General features: G+C 35.9%; 2 protein-coding genes and 1 non-coding gene across 3 annotated transcripts; all 3 read right to left on the reverse strand.

The window, feature by feature from the left end:
• Positions 1-5909: 5909 nt before the first annotated feature.
• LOC111886582 (putative F-box/LRR-repeat protein At5g02930) lies at positions 5910-7004 on the reverse strand. Its single transcript, XM_023882829.1, has one exon. It carries the CDS (start codon positions 7002-7004, stop codon positions 5910-5912), a length of 1095 nt encoding a protein of 364 aa, XP_023738597.1.
• Positions 7005-9409: 2405 nt separating this feature from the next.
• On the reverse strand, positions 9410-11241 carry LOC111883448 (protein CURVATURE THYLAKOID 1D, chloroplastic). Its single transcript, XM_023879783.3, has 5 exons — positions 11000-11241; positions 10182-10492; positions 9969-10073; positions 9814-9885; positions 9410-9725 (listed from the first exon to the last, which is right to left on the reverse strand). Exons 1-5 carry the CDS (start codon positions 11133-11135, stop codon positions 9657-9659), a joined length of 693 nt encoding a protein of 230 aa, XP_023735551.1. The 5' UTR covers positions 11136-11241; the 3' UTR covers positions 9410-9656.
• Positions 11242-11293: 52 nt separating this feature from the next.
• TRNAQ-UUG (transfer RNA glutamine (anticodon UUG)) lies at positions 11294-11365 on the reverse strand. The gene has a single exon. It is a non-coding gene; the product is annotated as a tRNA-Gln (tRNA).
• Positions 11366-21362: the final 9997 nt, after the last annotated feature.

A 21362-nucleotide genomic window follows, 5' to 3' on the forward strand; every position in this document is an offset into this window, starting at 1 on the left:
ACAACAGGAACACAAGGCATCCTCCTAGATCCTTAGTATTATTCTAGCATGCATATTCTAAATCAAAACCATACAACATAACATGACAAGTGTGGGTATCTTGGGGAAAAACTTACTTGAGCCCGGCCGGTCGCACGCATCACACACTTTGTCTTTCTTAAAACTTCCCATTTTAGATTTTATAAAACCATTTTCCTTAAAAATCTTTTAGTCCCTCGGTTTGAGTCCAGACACCCCCGAGGGTGTGTCCGAATCCCTCAAACCAGGGCTCTGATACCAACTTGTAACATCCCAAATTTCGAGGCCAAATATTTCACTTTTAGAATTTAACATGTAATAAAGTGTAGTACCCAAAACATTGTCAAGGTTACATTAATTATAAAACATAAGGTCATGTCTTAAAATGATATCATCGAAAACAAGAAAATCAGAGTATGATCCCAGAAAATCCGGTGCGGAAATCATGTGTGTGATGCGCCGCTACGCCGCCGGCTCTTTCCCCTTGGACGAAGAGGTACCTGAAACCACAATTAAAACTGTAAGCACGAAGCTTAGTGAGTTCCCCCAACATACCACATACCATACAATAACATCGATATCTTTCAATCGGTAATCATCATCGGTATCTTTCAACCGGTAATCGTCATCAGTATCTTACAACCGGTATTCATCATCAATATCTTTCAACCGGTAATCATCATCGGTATCTTTCAACCGATAACCGGGGTCTATCCCCCCTACTACTAGCATACAAAGACAAGGTATAAGCATACAATCAGGCATATCTGAGTACTGACCTACCCTTCGGTCCTAAAGACCACTGTTAGGGGAAAACTATCCCTATCATACACGTAACATATCATACAGATATATCTCATAACCAAACACGTATTCATACCAAGATAATTATCACAAAGACAATCATCTTCTAAATACTCCTACTAGGTGGGCCAGCATTGTGGCCTTAGACCCACCCTTACTGGAAGGTAACTCACCTCAAAAGGCTAGCTGCTGAAAATCTGATCTGCAAATATCTAACAGCTGCTCCGGTGGTCCTCCGGTTGTATTCCCATAAAACACTTAATCAGACACTGATATTAATCCCAGGGTAAAATGACTATTTTACCCCTGACCGATTCCAAACCATAGTCAAGTCAAACTCAACTTCCAGTTGACCCGACTCACCGAGTTGGCTTGCCAACTCGTCGAGTCCATATCCAATCGATTGTCCTTACTCCCGTCTCTACTCGTCGAGTTAAGCATAGACTCGACGAGTTCACTTCCTAACTGAATACTCAATGGTCCTTCATCCGACTCGCCGAGTTGTATGAACAACTCGTCGAGTTCGTCTTCATCCGAAAAACACTCTAGCCTGTGACTCGCCGAGTTGTATGAACAACTTGTCGAGTCCGTTTTGAGGTAAGAAGATTGCCTTGGACTCGCCGAGTTAGGGCATTGACTCACCGAGTCCCTCCATAGATGATTCTGGCTTCCGACTCACTGAGTCCACCCATAGCTCACAACTCCACTCAGAAAACACGAAAAAGGGGAAAACTCGTGGACTCGCGGCACGACTCGCCGAGTCCGATGAACGACTCGTCGAGTCATTCAAATGCAATTACTACACACTCGATTTTGCTTGAATCCAGCTCATGCCATATATAGATCTGAGTTCTTAGGGTAGGCTTTACACGTAAAGTTTCCAACTTTACGTGTATACATGCATAGAATAGGGATTTAGGGCCAAATAAAGGCTAAAATGGCAGATCTAGGATATTCAAGCGATTTACTCCCATAAAGGCCATGGATCTGAGCTTCTGGAGCTCAAACAAGTCTAGATCTAGAGGTTAATCAACTCATTACCAACCCTAATCCATAATCAAGCTTGGAAAATGGCTCAAGAAGGACTTTAATGGTGTTCTAAGGGACTTTAAGCATAAAACAGAAGGAACTGAGTTATACCTCAATGAATCACTGAAATATCACCAAGATATTCGGCCTCCTTCTCCTCCTCTTGAACTACTCTTCTTCTTCTCTCAAAATCTTCAAGAAATCACACCAAAATACTTCAATCTCACAAGAAAGAGGGGTTAGGACGACATAGGGAGCTCTGAGGGGGAAGGAGTCGTGCTTGGGGCGCATAAGGTTAGTTTAAATAGGGTGCAAACCCTTGAAATTAGGGTTTCATCCAGACAGCGGGGACTCGTCGAGTCCAGAAAGTAGACTCGCCGAGTCACAAACTTAAACGTGATCAATGTCTCGACACTACTCGGCGAGTCGGGCCTACAACTCGCCGAGTCCAAGGCTAAAAACTTAAAACACTTAGATAGATTATACATACCATGAACCATGTGCTACAATTTTCTAAAGATATTTATATAATCGTTAAAAGTTTTCAAATAAGTAGCTTAAAATAACTTACAATAACAATAATTAAAAATAACTTTATATAAATGATTATATTGTTACCTTTAAAATTAAAAAACAATGTTTGATTTTTAAATAATCATAATAATAGAAATTAAAACATTAAGCAAATAAATTTTAAAAAACTAATTAACAATAACAACAACTATAAATAACACTAAACCATATATTATAGTTAATTTTACTCATGTGTAACTCGCGGGTAGAAGTCATTCAAACGAATGAGATTATGCTGTTATAATAGATGTATATATTATCATATAATTCAAAATAATCAATATATTATATCAATTTAGTATACAAATTTAACAACAACGTTATTGTTATATTAAAAAAAACATATATTTGTAAAGACTTCAACTATATAGTGTTTCTGCGCAACGTGCGGACATTCGCCTAGTTGAATATATGAGAGAGAGAGGGGGGTCCCACTTGCATTAATTATATTATAAAATAAGATATAAGCAATAAATAAATTAAAAATAAATAAATCTCTATTCTAATAAAAGAGTATCTTTTATGCCATGTGTTACCCTTATAAATCAAGACTTTGCCCCGTGTAATTTTCTTATGCATTTGTATTTCATTTTCCCACTCAAGTTTAATTCAATGTTAGACTAAAATGTCCCGGTAAATCAGGCAATAAACCAGGGTTAAATATCTTCTCAATAATATCTATTTTCTACTTTCTCTTTATATTCCACTGTTTTTGTAAACAAGCAATAAAGTTTAGCAATAAATTCATCAATGAAATCACAAGAAATCAGGAACCCGAAATTTGAATAGGAGGTAAATAAAAAACACCTTAAAAAAAGGAGAAATTATGGTAAACAATGAATTTCTTTGAGAAAGTTGAAAGATAAGGAACAGATGTTCCACCGTTTTCCATCCCTTCCCAAATCTCAATACACTAAGGTTTCTCTGGTAAGCATCGGTGAGATTTCAATTTTTATGGGTTTCGATTTTGATTGTTCTTGATGTTCCTGTTTTTTCTACACGACTTATACACGAAGCTTCATAGCAAGACTCTTTTCTCTACCTCTTTGGTCTCTTATTTTTTGGCGGATTCAGTCCTTCCCTACTTGGAGTTTTTATTTTATTTTTCTGTTTCATACAAAATTATTGCTGCAGATTGATCTTTTTAAGGTTAACATTTTATGTTTTCAGGTTTGATGCTTATTTCAATTTTACAATCAATTGTGCTCTCCTTTTTGTTTATATTATATCTAACATGTTCGGTTATTACATCTTGAGTTTAAATCAAGAAATGAAAAATAACAAAAATCCTCTATTGAAGTGTCATGAGGATGAACGGGAGCCACAAATGAAAATTTCCAATCCTAACTACGTTTGGTGTAAGTTTATGTTTTTATGTAATTCTTCCTCTGGCTGTCAGTTATGCATTTGTATTTGGCTTCTTTGGAAGGAATAAGATGCAGGGAAATTGATTGAAAAATCATATAAAGTTAATAATAGGACTATAGGAGACAAGTCCTCCTTGGGGTTTCACTTTCACTATCTGTAGCATCGGTTTATTATCGTTGTTCACCACATGTTGACATTATGGAGTGACTTTTGTGCTTATACTTTAGGTTTCACAAAGTTGAACAGAAAAATATTATTGAAAATGGCAATGAACCTCCTGATCTAGAGGTATTTATACAAACATTCTACTTTCATTTGTAATACAAAAATAACACATCACTTTCATTCTTAAGGCAAAAATAGCATGTTATTCTGATTTTTCAGACAAAAATAACATTCTATTTTAGTTTTAAGACAAAAATAACATGCTACTTTTGATGCCAAAAATAACATCCTATATTTGACGGGAAAAAAAATCAACATTCTCTTCTTTTATTGCTTTCTATAGAAAATCAAAATTCTTTTCTTTTTATTGGTTTTTATAGAATCCTACTTTGGGTTTTTATGATGTTTTAGCACATTGTTTTATAGCATCTTGCTTTGGTATTTTCCTTTTACTCTATTTTGTCATAATTTCATAATTGGTGAATCTTATATTTTTTTTATTGGCAAGTGTAACCTTAGTGAGTGTAGAATTATTCTCTATTATTCACGAGTAAGCCAGAAGTTGCACCTCAATTTTACTAGGTTGATCTAAAAAGATGATAAATATTTAACATAATATTTGTTTGCAACTAATAGTTTATAGTTATGTATTTTTCTGAAAAAAAAATCAATGAGTCCTTATAGTATTCAAAACCATATACTTGAAAAATATATTATTATCTTACTAATAACAACTTATGAACTATATATATATATATATATATATCCATATTACATATAAATTATTTTGTTCGTATTTTCAAAAATAATTCTTATGTTAAGAGGTACAATCTATCTATAACACTAAGTTAAAGTTATAAAAAAATGGTCATCCAACAAAATCAGAAACTCCCCAAGGCAACTCCAAAGTAATTTCCAAAAATTCAAATATTTTGTATTTTAAAAATTAGAAACTCCCGAACGTCCTCCGTTATTGTGTTTTCTAGAGCTTTATTTCACGTTACAATATCAAACAATCATCATCAAACATTTGAGATAAGAAAAAACAAATGAAGATTTTAACAGTATTTATGATAGATAAATGAAATCTTTACTCTATTAGTACTATACAAAATTTTAAAAAAAATGTCCCAAACAAGTGAAAAAAAAAACAGTATATTTTTATTTTTAAACAAAAATATCAAATAAACTTTTAGTTTTAATTCAAAATAGCAATATTTAGAACAAGACACACACAAACACACACACACACAATATCTCTCTTTCTCTCATATACTATCTATTTAAATGTCGAACGAAACCTTAACTCTCAACCTCATTGAATATACATTATATTAGATTGAAGGGAGTATGAGTTAACATTGATAAAAAGGAGTTATGATGAGGAGAATGCATATTCTAATTTTAAAGCCTATTTTTGAAAGATATATGTTGGATTGAAGGATATAAAAGATGGTTGGATTGAGTAATACAAATTTTTACTTGGTATATAAATCAAATAGGAATATTCAGATGAGTGTGTTCTATATAACTGACAAAATATCTTACTTTTTAAAAATTAAATGTTTGCAAATCAATTATTAATTATTATTATGCCTATTAAAATGTTATTTTACTTTGCAGATTCCGTGTAGTACACGAGTTATAACCTAGTAAATGTAATAGTCTTTTTTAATTTAGTGGTATATGAATTGTCATTTAAACTGAAAACGATATAAATAATATAAAACCCAACTAGCATTGCAAGTTTGCAACTAAACTTTGAACAATTGAAAGAAATTGGGTTAATTTTATTGACATGCGATCTCCATGTGATTTGCAAGAACAATTGTTCTAATAGTTTAATCAAATGTCAATTATTGAAAGATCTCTCGATCTACTCCTTTCTTAAATCCTATGAACAAATTACGTGGCAATGATTGCTGAGTAAGTCAATTAAACCCAAAAATATATCAAATATCGTCATCGTACCATTCATCTGCTTTAAGAAGAGTGATCGTAAATTCGGCATCAGGAACATGCTGGAGCAAGTAATCTTTCACACATTTAAACGCCGATTCCTTACATGAGTCGTCACATACGTCAAGCGCTCGACCACAATGAACCGGAAATTCCATCTTCACGTTCTTCAACACCCGAAAGGGTGAACTACGCTTCATCAACTCATCAGGATAGAAATTTAGAAGAAGAGCAATAGGCGAGTAAAGCGTTAACGATTTGACATTATGAAGACCAGAGAAGAAAAACAGCAGATCTTCTAAGACTCGCTTCTCCTGACGCTTGTAAATATGTTTACGGTTGTAAAAACCCCAATAACCAATCACCAGGGTCTCAAGAACACTAAGACCCTCATGTTTTGGGAAATCATACCCTCGATACTTCAAGAATCTGAGTCTTGGAGTCTCAAGTTTCATGCAGCTCATTCCCGTAGAGATTATCAAATGCCAAAGTCGAAGATTGTGTATCCTAAGAGTTTTATTGCTATTACAAAGACCACAACTAAGCAATGTCAAACTCTCCAACATCGGAAACCCTGAGAATGGTTCAACATCCGTTATGAGTGCACCTTTGAGGTATATAACAGTGAGATTCTTGAATGATGTAGATCCTTGTAGAAACGGGCACTTGATCCGATCAGACCATGATACCAGTTTTAAACTCCTCAAGGAGTCACATACAGAAAGTGGCCATGCAATGTTTCCACCAAAGACAATGGATGCTTCCAACTGCTTGACACCATGCGAAAACGCGTAATCAAAAACACTCTTTAAAATCTGAGTACTTGTTTTGTGGGCGATGAACTTCAACGTGTCCAACTTGGCTAAATGATCACGGCGACATAAAACCTTGTTGACGAATGTATTGAACACATCGAGTTTATTGAAAGAAAGGCGTCTGAATTCAAGAACTGGGATCTTAGTCCACAAAGAAACCCAAGTTCTTGACAACATCGATGTTTGAACAGCTTGTTTCGCGTCAAGACAAGAGAGGATACGAAGTTGCAAGGCTTCGGGTATATCACTGAGCATGTCGATGTCGTCCTCCATTTTTGCTGCCCTTTTCTTCTCAACTTATTATTTTTTCTTTTCACATGTTTTACTTTTGGCCTCCACAATGGTTGAAGGTATGGATATGGTAGAAGGATGAAGAAGGCGTTGATATGTTATATAAGGATCCTGATGATGCATCGGGATATGGGTGTTTTCATAGCTTTCATATTGACCAAGTATATCGTCATGTTTGTTGCTATTAATTTATCCTTTCATTTATGATAAGTTCTAATTAAGAATGTTTTATGTTACAACATCTTTTTGCAATCGACATTGAATTTAATAAGCAAGAATATATGTATATAAATATGAGAAAATGACTTTATTTTGTCATTTTGTTCACATTTAATCAACTTTTTTTTTTTATATATTTAACCATTTAATTTTTTTTATATGTGTTTATATATTACCATTGTCACCGGCTATCTCAGGTAACAATGATAACATGTAAACACATTTAACAAGTTAAATGGTCAAATGTGTAAAAAAACAAAATTTTTTTAAATATGAACAAAACGAAAAGTTCATTATCCTAATAAGTCATTTACCCCACTTTTAATAGTGATTTTATTTTTCTTATTTGTTTGTATTATTTTTTTTTCTCAAACGTTATTTTTAAAATATTCATAATGTTGTAAATATAATTAAATATTGATATTTCTAAACTTTTTTTTAATTAATAAATATCCTTTTGTTTTGTAAATATTGATATTTCTAAACTTTTTTTTAATTAATAAATAAATAAATATATATATATATATATATATATATATATATATATATATATATATATATATATATATATATATATATATATTTGCTTTTAAACATATACAATATTTTTAAATTAACAGTATCTAACAATAAAAATAAATTAATTAAATATGTAACAATAAGTATGGATGGTCTTTTAAAAAGATAAAAAGAAAATATTACATAGCAAATTTAAAAACAAAAAAAATCTATATAATATAAATGTTTTAAAAGTATTACAACATTTTAATACTTTTTAATTAGAAAATTATAAACTTTTATTTTTTTTAATACATCGTTTTAAACTAGTATTTAACGAAAGTATTTTAAAATATTATAAAAAAATATTAAAATGTTATATAAAATTTGTTAAACACTTTAAACATGTTGTAAAAAAGTTTAGAATGAATTGTATGAAAGTTATAAAAAAATTATATGAAATGTAAAAAAAAATAATAAATAAAAAGAAAGAAAGAATACAAGAAAAAAAAAGTTAAAATCTTGTAAGAAAAATTAATAACATTTAGAAAATATTTGTTTTAAAAGCATTTGTACTAAATTTTATGAAAGTATAGAAAAAAGTTATAAAAAAATATAAGAACAAATTAAAATATTGTATTAGAAAAACCTTATAGGAAAAAATATCATAAAAATATTATAAGAAATTATAAAAAGTCTTAAGAAATTTATAAAAAGAAAAAAAGAAATTGTTCATATTTAGGCAATTTTTTTTAAATACATTAACCATTTAACTTGTTAAATTGTTCATATATTACCATTTTTAGTTGTTATAGTAGGTGACAATGGTAATATGTGAACAGATTTAACAAGTTAAAATTGTCAAATTTTTAAAAAAAAAGGTTGTATAAACATGAACAAAACGAAAAAATAATTACCATGACAAGTCATTTTCCCTATAAAATTTGATATTAGTGAAAAACTTTTTTGAAACAACTATTTTTTTTCTTGTATCATATGAAAAATGTTTAAAAAATCCAAATAAACCATACCCTCTTGATGGCATTCATTCGTCACATAAAAAATATATCATAGGTATTTCTTATTACTTTATCAGCATGTTAAAATAAAATTTGGGATTGGATTCTATTATATATTATTGAAAGTTATTAGGGTGATAAATTGACAAGTTATATCGTGTTTTTACCTCACACGACATGATAATTTTTTATATAATACGAACATGACAATATATGACACATCGTTTTTTGAGTAATAACACAAAAACGATTCAATTATAATACGATATAAACGACCAACAAAACAAAAAAAAAGATAAAGATAAAATGAAATAAACTTTTAGTTTATTTAATTCATAACTAATCATAAAAACCACGACAAACAAATGTTAACATCATATCGACTTTTTGAACACGAATATGACATTATGTTTTTTAAAAGTTGACAGGAACACAAATTTAAAATTGAATTTCATCCTATTTTTGTTTCATGTTTTATATTTTGATAGTGTATATGTTATGAATTGTCACCCTTCAAGTTTTTCTTTAATAGCTCCAAAGAAAACTATCAAAAACTCATTGCCAAACATGCCCAAAATATTTTTAAAATATCATTTATCTTATCAAACCATATTATCACATCACGTACAAGAATTGTCATGCATATAATCATAGCTATAAACTTGCAATTATATTTAATAAGCTAAAAGGGAACAACTTTATATAATCATAAATTTTAAAACTTAGACAACTCATCTCAAAAATTCAAAATACTTCAATTCTCCATATTCAACTATAAAAAAAAAAAAAAAAACAGACACAGCCTCATATTTTGATATTTATTCACATATAAGCATTATCCTATTATAACTAAAAAAACTAGTATGCAATCTAGAGTTATGTAAAAAGGTCTCACATGTCAATTTTTCGACCCCAAAACCTGTTGCTTAATTTCTTCGATCTTTGATGCCAATTCATCTCTGTTTTTCTGCAAAATAAATAAAAATAGGATGCTGCAAATTGTAATAAACAAAATAAATGAAAATATGTTGCTATTTATTGCCTATATAATATACCTTAAAGAGCAAGTAGCGTGTGCTAAACCAGATAGTGTAGCCAAGGCCTACAACTTCCATCAATTTTGGGAACTGATAAACACAAAAAATGAGATTAATTTTTATAAGATATATTATGATTTTATATTAGCAAATATAAAAAGTAAATAACATACCAAAGGTATATTATCAATGGCTCCAACTATTGATGCAGTTAACCATAAGGCTGTAACACCACCTACACCTAGTAAAGAAATTGAAAAGGTGTCCTCAAAATCCAACTACAAAACAAGTAAAAGTATGTAGTCAATTCATAGATCAAAAAGAAAAGATTGATAAAGTTGTTGTAAGATTATATCTATGAGTAAAAGCATTAAGCAATAGCATACCTCCATATTGAGTTTGTTTAGAAAATCAAACTGAGGGAATTGATCATCTGATGTGGCATCATCATCATCTTTGAATAGACTAAATCCTCCAAATCCACTTTTCTCATCAGATTGAGCTTCTGTCACTCCACTATCAGGTTCTTCATTGACATATTGATTTGCTCCATTTGATGATTCATCAGGATTAGGTGATTCTTCTACTGGTGAGTAGTTGAGTACTTTTGGTTCTTCTTTGACATACTGATTTGCTCCACTTGATGTTTCATCAGACGCTGATGCTTTTATAGAAGAGTAGTTGTAATGGCGTGACCCTATAAAGCAAAGTATATGAGATAATGAGAAATTGAGAATCAGTTCGTTTTCCATGAAACCAATCTCCTCTAGGTCATTGTTGATTTTCAATTTTCATGTTGCACATCCTTGGGATGAATAAGTATGTGTTGATGAACTTAATGTGGGGGAGAAATATATATTACTTATCAACACAAAAAATTTTACAGATTTTGTCCTGAAATTCATCATTTTGGCCACAATTGACGCAATCGTACAGAGCAATTAATACTGTAAGTTTAGGGTTAACAAGGAGCAAACCAGAATACAGCGTTTTTATGTACTAGAATCATCAAATTACATATTTCCTTGAAAGCAGTATATTCAAAGAGATCTGAGCCCTATACTCGCAGGTAGAAGCCAAAATGATCCAGAAACTAATTATATCTAACAATATTCGATTTATGAAGTGTATTTAAAGATCACGAATCGAAAATTGAACGAAAAAAGCAGATGAGTAAAACAGTTACGAGTGAGAGAATGTGCACCTTGATTGTTGCGCGAAATCGAGTTTGGTTTCAAAGGGACAGAGAATTTCCATTGCAAGCAAGTTCTGTAAGGGGTAAAGGATGTAAGATTTGGTAGACGATTTGGGATGCAACGAGTAGAAGTGCAGAGCTCCATTGTTGTAAAAAGCGTTTGGGGTTTTAGCTGGTTCTAGTAGGGTTCTATGTTTTGCAAGGGAGCTTCGTCTATATTCAAAATAAAGAATAAAAACAAAGTTTGCCGATAAAACGTGGCTCTCACTTTTTCGCCAAACTCTTTTAAAAAAGAAAAAAAAGAGGTCCTACCGGGAGTCGAACCCAGGTCGCTGGATTCAAAGTCCAGAGTGCTAACCACTACACCATAGAACCTTATATATAAAATAATAAAAACATAAAAACCAGATATTTTAACTTTGTTTTATATTTAAGAGATATCTAAAAAATCTCATATTTTTTGAAAAAAAAATTCAATAAAGTTTTAAAAGTTTTTTTTTAAACAGAAAAGTTCAAATTATTTAATATTTTCCTCAAATTAACGAAAAAAAATCATTTTTTATATTGGAATTGCAAATGACAAATTATATGATTTTCTCAAAATAATGAGATATTTCTGTTATAAAAAAAAATTAGGACTTTTTTAAAACTTTTCCAAAAGTTTGGGATTTTTTTTTTGTAGATTTCCTTATATTAAAACAATAATAATATAGAAATCTGAAGTAAATTCATATTAGTTTATATAAATAAATCTCAAATTAAAATTTGTTTATAAAAAATCATGAATTATCCATACAAGTGACTATTTGATCATTTTTTTCCTGGAATACTTGTTTTATTATTTATCTGGAATGAGCCGGAGAAATCTTCATTATCTCATTATTTTACCAGAATTTATAAATAAGTTTCAAACTAAAATTTATTAACGAAAAACTATGAATTACCGGTAAAAATAATGATTTTTCTCTTTTTATCCTTATAACACACATTTTACCGGTTTTATTACTGACATGGACACATAGTCATTAAATAAGCTAATGAGATGGATATGATGAGTTATATAATGTTACGTCTACCGTAAAACTTGATATCCGGTTACATTGTATATTTTTTGGAACATGAAATGCATCCAACGAGGACTAAAATAATTACATAAACTAGCAACTACTTCATCACTTTTTAAGTTTATAAGAAATCTGAAATTGTCTTCTTTAATTTTATGTAACTTATCATATCCATCTCATCAACTTATTTCCTGCCTTTTTTCCCGATAACACATATTTTATCGGTTTTACTGTTGATATAGACGCCTAATCATTAAATGAGATGATGAGATAAATATCAAGATTTACATTAAACGTAACATTATATAACCCATTATATTAATCTCATTAGCTCATTTAATGACTAGAGTCTAGGTCAACAATGAAACCGGTAAAATGTGTGTTATAGGGAGAAAATGGTCAAATCAACACTTTTACCGGTAATTCATGATTTTTCGTAAACAATTATTCAGTTTGGGACTTATTCGTAAATTAGGGTAAAATAATAAGTTTTAATAGAGATTTTTCTAGCGCATTTAATGACCATGTGTGTTAGCAATGAAACCGGTAAACCGGGGAAAAAAGGCCAAATCGTCACTTTTTACCGGTAATTTATGTTCTTTCATAAACAAATTTTAATTTGGGGCTTTTTCGTAAATTAGGGTACAATAAAAAGACTTTAATACAGATTTCACATAATAATAAAAATAATAATAATACTACTACTAATAATAATAATCCAATAAATTTTTGTTTGTTTGCTTGATGTTAGTTGATTTTCGATTTGGTGTTTGGTACAAACAATCTGTAACATCCCAAAAATACAGTCTGAAAATTTCGTTTTAAAAATAGTAATAAAACCATATTCATCAATCGTCATATAAGAATTATAAAGAATGTATCTCAAAATATCTTAACAATTGTCAAATATATCAGAGTATAAACATCCCAAGCTGAACAAATGGTGTGTGCACTGCAATCTTTCCGAGCTCCTCCTTTGAAAAACTGAGTACCTGAAACAAAACTGAAAACCATAAGCACGAAGCTTAGTGAGCTCCCCCAAACTACCACATACCATGCAATAACATATAAACCACATACTGGGCCCTGCCCACTGCATCGGACCGAAGTCCGGGCTAACTAAGGCCTTGCCCCCTCCATCGAACCGAAGTTCGAAGCTGACTGACTGGGACCTTGTCCCCTACATCGGACCGAAGTCCGAAGCTGACTGATTGGGACCTTGTCCCCTACATCGGACCGAAGTCTGAAGCTGACTGAATGAACACAGCATAGCATAACATATCAACTAGCATAAACACATAAATCCTGTCTGAGCCACGGAGGCGTCAAACATACTAACTACTGCATTGGACCGAAGTCCTGAAACCACTGCTAACTGAACGGGCCGACATTGTGCCCTTAGACCCGTTCCTACTGGAAGGAAACTCACCTCACAATGCTGAAGTCCCGTAGACACAATCCCACACTGCTGAAGTCCCGCAGACTCCACCCCAGCTGCTGGTTGACAGATTCCCGAACTGTCAACACCAAATAACACCCAATTAATAATTGGGTTCTAACACATAACTATAAATACATGCTTTGGATAATTACTACATTACCCCTAGCTTGGCTTACCCAAGCCCAAGGCCCAATCCATAGGCCCAAAGTCAACTAGGGATCAAAGGCCAACATATGGCCCAATTTTCCAAATTGGGCCCAAACCTCTACATGGACTTCCCTTAAGGCCCAAATGTTCAGTCTAGTCCAACATGTCCCATTTTAAGGGCCCAATATCATACAATCCTCTCGGCCCTAACTATAGCCCATCCATGGCCCAATTTTCCAAATTGGGCCCAATCCTTCATATGGGCCTTACCCTAAAGCCCAACTAATTACTCTAGTCCATTTGATTATTCTCGGATGGCCCAACACAAAGCCCAAGTGAAATTAGGGTTTCACATCAAATGATAACTAGGGTTAAGTGTTTCTCACTTAACCCATTAAGGGCTTAATCCACTAAGGACTTAATCCATTGAGTCCATTATTGCTTAGGTTAATTTCTGCCAATGATTATTATTTAATGTTTCACTTATTAAATAATTCTCGTGTGTGTGTGTCCCCATAACTTCTCAAGTTTAGGGTTTCCTCACTTAACCCATTAAGGACTTAATCAATTAATTCATTTACTCTATTAGATAAATAGCATGGAATAATTTGGGCTTAATTCACAATCCAATCCCAATGGCCCATAAGTGGGCCCAATAAGTCTAAGGCCCAATTACTCACAATTAGGGTTTTCTAAACCCTAATTAGGGTTTTCACTCAAACATGGCCCAATAAGCCCAAAATTAATCTCTAGGCCCATTAGGGTTTTTGCTTGTGGGGCACCACCCACTACCACCTCAGGTAGTGGTGGTCAATGGCGGTTCGAGGCGGCGGCCACCACCTTACGGTGGTGGTTTATTTCATTTTCATTATTCCAAATTCAAATTACATTTTACAATGCTAAATCTCAATACCCACACACACACACACACACTAAAATAATCTAAACACACACAAACTAATCACACCCACACACCATGGCGGCAGCCACCATGGCTGGCGGCCATGGTGGGTTCTTCCTCCATTTTCCGGTCATCAAACAGCGGCACAGCGACGGCAGCCACCACTTCCAACGGTGGCGGCGGTGGTTCCTGCCCAAAATCACGCATACTACAACATAATTAATAAGCACACACACACACACACAGCCACCTCCTACGGTGGCTAGTGGCGGCAAATGGGGCAGAAAACGATGGCAACCACCATCATGAGGTGGTGGCGATGGGTTTCTAGGTCTGAGCTTACACATACAACCTGTGGCAGCAACACATACTTGAAACGACTCGAGATCAAGCCCCCAACAGCCGACTAGGAGGCTGTTATCATCGAAAAGTCGCACACATCGGCCCCATAACCACCGACGTCGACAATGACGCTTCCGGCGTCTTACCCACAGTAAACAACGAAAGAGGGAGAAGAGGGTGGTTTGCAGAGGACTAACCAAGAGTTTCTGGTGGCTCACGACCCACCTACGACGAGTAACGGGTTTGTCTCTGGTTCTCGACGGTTCTCTAGCGGCCCCCGACATTTCCGGCAGCAGACGTCGCAAGGCGACCTTCATCGGCAGTGTAGCAGTCGGCGATCGGACCTGAGATGCAAGCGGCGGTCGATTAACACTTGCCGATCAATAAACGAGAGAGAAGCGGGAGAGGCGGCCGACGGCTGGAACATTTTTTGTAGGATTAGGGTTTCATGTCTCCAAAATAACGGGAGGATCAATGTGACGGGTTCATCCCGTATCCATTTCAAACTTGTGCGCTATAATCCCATTATGGTCCCTCCCCATTAATTCTTTTCAAATTAGATCCAAAATTTATCCTTTTTGCCCCTGATTCCATAATTCCCTTTCATAATAAGTCCCGTTAATTACCAAACATACCCCCGCATCTTATATTCTTCTCAAATCAACTCTGTAATTTACTAAACAGCCCCCACTATCAAAACTCTTCACAAATTAGTCCGGGAATTATATTTATTAATTTATTTAAATAAACGGGGCGTTACAACTCTCCCCCACTTAAATTAGATTTCGTCCTTGAAATCATTCCTTTCACTTCAAACCACTCTAGTAACCTGGTCACCATCCTGGGCACACCCTAGCTTCTCAGGGTAGCTATGACCAATCATCACAAAGCCCTAATATCTGCAGGCGAACTAATCCCTCGCAACAAGCTCTCATGTACTCTGTCTGACGTTTGCTATCTCTTGATGATCTGAATCCCTAACAGACCACTCATACTGAATCATTATAGCGGAACCCCGCAGTGGGTGACTGAGAATTACTCAGCAATCTCTTACGCTTATCATACATGAGATCCTCAAATACCATCACTGATGGAGACCCAAAACTGTCTGAATCCCTGATCTGCCTGAAACACTGAACTGTCTGAAACTATATGCTGCCACATGGCTGCTTCCCAACATCTACCGAGACCTACTTGGTCTCAATTTTCTGCCAATCATCTTAAATACCGGGTTCCAGCCCGGCTGCGGAGCCAAAGGACCCCTACTTAGCCGCCTCGCACGACTTCTGGATGAAATTCTTCTATGGATCTAGCTGCTACTACTTATCCTGACACTGTGGCCCTAACGGCCTTCTGCTCTAACTAATTCGTTCCATGCGTCGAATCCTGACGTCACCAAAACCCAAAGCTAAACGCGATTGCTACATGATCAATGGTAGCCTTATGTCATAAATGACCTCAAGCAGTCCACTGCTTCTCTGCTCTCTTCTCTGTAGTGGCGCTTCTACAGTCTTATCACTGGCTTAACCAGGTCTAATCCATTTGGGAAATTCCGAAATCCAATCCATGGATTTCCATATCCTTACTGCTATACCTGAAATGGTGAGTACTACTGATCTTTCTGCGTCCTAACAACGCACTCACGCTATCTACCAACCTAGTGAAGGCTGCGGCTACACCCACAGACTCACATCACTCTAGTACTATCTGCTAATCTTGTGAATGCTACGGCTACACCCGCAGACTTACAACACTCTAATACTATCTGACTGCTAGTGAATGCTACAGCTACACCCGCAGGCTTACAACACTCTGATGCTATCTAACTACTAGTGAATGCTACGGCTACACCCGCAGGCTTACAACACTCTGATGCTATCTGACTACTAGTGAATGCTACGGCTACACCCGCAGGCTTACAACACTCTGATGCTATCTGACTACTAGTGAATGCTACACCCGCAGGCTTACAACACTCTGATGCTATCTGACTACTAGTGAATGCTACGGCTACACCCGCAGGCTTACAACACTCTGATGCTATATGACTACTAGTGAATGCTACGGCTACACCCGCAGGCTTACAACACTCTGATGCTATCTGACTACTAGTGAATGCTACGGCTACACCCGCAGGCTTACAACACTCTGATACTGGATCGAACACGCGCTTGCCCCGCACTCAACTGAACTCATGTCCTGAATGGAATCCCAAACCTGATTCCCTAAGGCTTATAGTAACATCACGAGAACGCGATCTCTTTATTGGCACGCTTTTCCGAACTTCCATCTCACACTATCCTCAAACCATACAACCACTTGGGCTATCTTCCTTCCCAATAAGGATGCGAATCTTATCCTAGTCTCAAAACTGCCTCGCTTCTGAATCCTTGGATGATTCTCCCCCACTTTGATTCAGCTAATGCCCTACATCACACAACACTGGAAGAATTCCCAATCCTTCTCGCCACCCATGACCAATCTGCTAGAAACCACACTTACCATTGCTAGTGTTTTAACACTAGCTAATCCAAAAGATCACACAACTCTAAAAATTCGAATAAATCTCCGGTAATAACCCGCTAAACCCAGGAAGCTCCGAATCTCAATTGGAGACCTCGGAATCTCCCACTGCATCATGGCCTCTAACTTAGCCGGATCGACTAGAATATCCTTCTGATTGACAAGGTGCCCAAGAAATTGCACCCCGCGCAACCAGAACTCATAATTAGAGAAGCTTGCAAAATTTCTCTCCCTCCTCAAAGTCTCTAGCACGTCCCTCAGGTGCTTCTCGTGCTACTCCTCAGTCTTGGAATAAACCAAGATGACGTTGTACTCCCTACTCCCGCAAGTGCTACACCGAATTTGGTCCTACTGGTCTCTCGGAAGCTAATCCGAAATCTTGGGTCTCCTCTCGAGACCCTTCAATATGAGTAACTAATCTGGTTCCCTCTTACCAATGTGCTCCAAGTCCATATCCCGCTCTCAAGATATGGAAGTCATATCATTTAGGGTCTTGCACCCCGAGATACTCACAATCTCCCTGCTATAATTCTACAGTATGTTATGATAACTTACCTTCTTTATTTCCTCATCTGCTGCATACTATGGTACCATATAAGCTCTTTCCCGAGACTTGGCAGTGATCTCTGCCACAGTCTTAGTCTTCTGGTGGAGATCTGACAACTCTTGCGCCAACTGTTGCGCCTCAATCACCTGGGCACACTCTGCCCATAATCTGGTCTGGTCATCTCATGACATAACATCAACCACGTCACAACTCAACTCACTACCAACCTCTTCCTATCAATCTCGTGCTCTATCCCTCAGGAGATAGGAAGTAAGTCAAATCTTGTCTCCTTTCGAGACAACATCTGGTACAAAATGTGTTGGCAACATCTGCCAACCATTTGCCGCTAACAATGGGGTCCCTAACCCCCTGACAATCTGAAGCCTCACAAATTGTGAATTCCCGAAACATCAACGTACGGGTCTCTATCATGACTGCTATCTCAGTGCAGAATGCACTCGGCCTCTCATCACAAATCTCCATAATGCCCTCCTTGATCACACTGAGGATCACAGGAGTCTGGTCAGTGATACTGCGCAAAATTCTCAAATGAAATGAACTCTCTCATCTGATCATCAATCTGCCCGACTCCAGAGTCCGAGCCTGATCCCCTGTCATCACCAGAACTACCATCTGGTCTACCATGTAGCGTCACTATACTCGGTAACTTGCCATCACTAACACCACAATACTCATCCAAACTCGAGGGATCTCACACACTGCTGTTGAGGGATCTCTCAAACCCTCTACTAGTTCCCTGGTTTTGCCTTGGCCCCTCTTGAATCGAGTACGGATCCTCTGCTTTCAGTAGTACGGGCCCATACTACCTTCCACATCTATCCATACCTTCCTCAAGAGTTACCTCAACTCCACCAAGTCCCCCTTTTTCTCTACTACTGATCTCTGCTACTCTCATCCCAGGCTTGCCCTAGGGAACCTCTGACTCTACCCAAACAGTCCTCAGCTGCTGAAGGCCTCCTTGTAATGCCAATTAACCACCACCTGAATACCATCACATGTGACGAGGCTCAGATAATCCTTCAAGTAAAAGACTCGTCCCTACAACGGTTGGACTCAAACAAGATCTGCGCAATAGGGCCAAATCCAGCACTCTGAGATTATTCAACCCTGATCTCATGTGGTGTGACGTATTCACCTAATGGCTAACTCCCATCACTCAGAGTCCCACAAAGCACAAAGCAAGCAGCATTCGGATAAAGGAAACATACTCAGGCAAAACTATTCTCATAACGAGAAACTGTACTAGCATACAATGCTAAGCTCATACTATCAGGCATAACCTACACAGGCTATCCTACTACTGTCTACTCATTACTAGCATGAAATTCTTATCAAGCTGAAACACATAAAGCAAGCACATAAGGCATCATCCTAGATCCTTAGTCCTATTCTAGCATGCTGTTCTACTGAAACTGAAGCTGAAACTGAAACTGAAACCGGAACTGATAATCATAACATAACTTGTATGGGTAATTTGGGAGTACTTACTTGAGCTCGGCTGATTGCATAAACCACACCCTTTTCTCTTTTCAAAACTCTTTTTGCTTTTTCTAAAACTCTTTTCTTTATACTTTTCTAAAATTGTTTTCTTTTCTCAAAATCCTTTTGTAACCATGGTTTTTCTTTTGAAAACTCTATACCACTTCCTTAGTTTGAGTCCAGACACACTCTCAAGTATGTCTGAATCCCTCAAACCAAGGCTCTGACACCAACTTGTAACATCCCAAGAATACAGTCTGAAAATTTCGTTTTAAAAATAGTAATAAAACCATATTCATCAATCGTCATATAAGAATCATAAAGAATGTATCTCAAAATATCTTAACAACTGTCAAATATATCAGAGTATAAACATCCCAGGCTGAACAAATGGTGTGTGCACTGCAATCTTTCCGAGCTCCTCCTTTGAAAAACTGAGTACCTGAAACAAAACTGAAAACCGTAAGCACGAAGCTTAGTGAGCTCCCCAAACTACCACATACCATGCAATAACATATAAAGCACATACTAGGCCCTGCCCACTGTGACAATCCGATATTTCAAGACGATATGATGGAACGCAAGTCAAGTTTAGGTCGAAATTTAACTTTCCTAAAATCTTATTTGGGTTAAATAAAGTAGTAGGAATCGTATCAAGGTTTCCAAGCATATAAAGAACCCTAAAATCCGAGTTATAACGAAGAAGTTATGACCAACCGAAGATTCTCGGCAAAACCGACATCAGCGATTAAACGAAAAACGCGAAATTTTGATGCAATAGTTTTTAGCCTTAAGTATCTAAATGAAAGTTATAGACAACCTCAATCTATGATCGTACATAAAAAGAACGTCCAAATCTGACTTCGGATGTGAAAGTTATGAATTTTTGAAGAAATTCCTTAATCACGTCATTTTATTAAATAAATAATAAAAATAATTTCGGAATTTGCCAACGGATTCTAAACGAAAGTTGTAGATCTTGGTCTCACCTTCGCGTGGATATAAAGAACGTCAAAAACGGAGTTCGTATGAGGGAGATATGAATTTTAGAAGTTTATTTAAAATAAATATAAATTTAATTATAAACTCCCGGTATTATCCGAAGAGGAGTCATCGGATAGGACCGAAGTACGCCCTGCGTACCTTCGTACGCCCTGCGTACTCAGATCAAGGGCCTCAGATCGTCCACGTCGCCTATGCGAAGCTTCCAACCCGCCCGTCCGACCCGCCGTCCCATTCGAAATGCGTAAGCGATGACGTCGCGTACGCGCTGCGTACGAGCGTACGCCCCGCGTACCGAGGCGGTTCAGCCTCCCTATAAATAAGATGCGAGGGTCTCCGGGAAATTTGCTCAATTCTCCTCTTTTCTCTTGCGTTTTGCCTCGTTTTCCGTGCCCATTCAAACCCGAAGCTCTGGCCTTTTTGCTCAAGTCCCGAGGGTCGATTTTACTCCCGAGATTCCCGAGAATCCCGAGAAAAATCCGTTTCCCGAGACGAAACTCTGCCCGGTTTTCCATCTCGCTATCTTCAAACTTTCAGGTGAGTTCATACCCCTACAACCACACTTTAAATGCTTTTTAAATGCTTTTGAAACACTTTTAAGGGGGGGGGGGGGGAATACAAGTAAACACACAACTGAAATCGTGTGAAACATCGATCTTTTTATATACTTTTCATACTGTTGTTTTAAACTATCTTATGAAGTTATTATCATGCAAAACACCTCACAACACAACTTTACCCTCTTGGGATACAATATGTTTCATAAATAGAAATAGGTTTTATTTATACGTTTGCATACTACATCATATCAAGAGTAACCATTTCAAATATAACATGATGCTTTTACAAGAAAACTCAACTCATCATCACGTTTTTGTAACACGGTAGAAAACGAAATCATTTCA

The sequence above is a fragment of the Lactuca sativa genome, chromosome 2 (genome assembly GCF_002870075.4).
Source record: "Lactuca sativa cultivar Salinas chromosome 2, Lsat_Salinas_v11, whole genome shotgun sequence".
Lineage (NCBI taxonomy): Eukaryota > Viridiplantae > Streptophyta > Magnoliopsida > Asterales > Asteraceae > Lactuca > Lactuca sativa.

Excerpts from the sequence above, each read along its gene's own strand:
- LOC111883448 (XM_023879783.3), bottom strand. The coding sequence starts at position 11,135 with ATGGAGCTCTGCACTTCTACTCGTTGCATCCCAAATCGTCTACCAAAT. Across the intron at positions 10,074-10,181 it reads TAAACAAACTCAATATGGAG|TTGGATTTTGAGGACACCTT; the intron begins GTATGCTATTGC and ends CTTGTTTTGTAG. Across the intron at positions 9,886-9,968 it reads CCATTGATAATATACCTTTG|TTCCCAAAATTGATGGAAGT; the intron begins GTATGTTATTTA and ends TGTGTTTATCAG.
- LOC111886582 (XM_023882829.1), bottom strand. The coding sequence starts at position 7,004 with ATGGAGGACGACATCGACATGCTCAGTGATATACCCGAAGCCTTGCAA.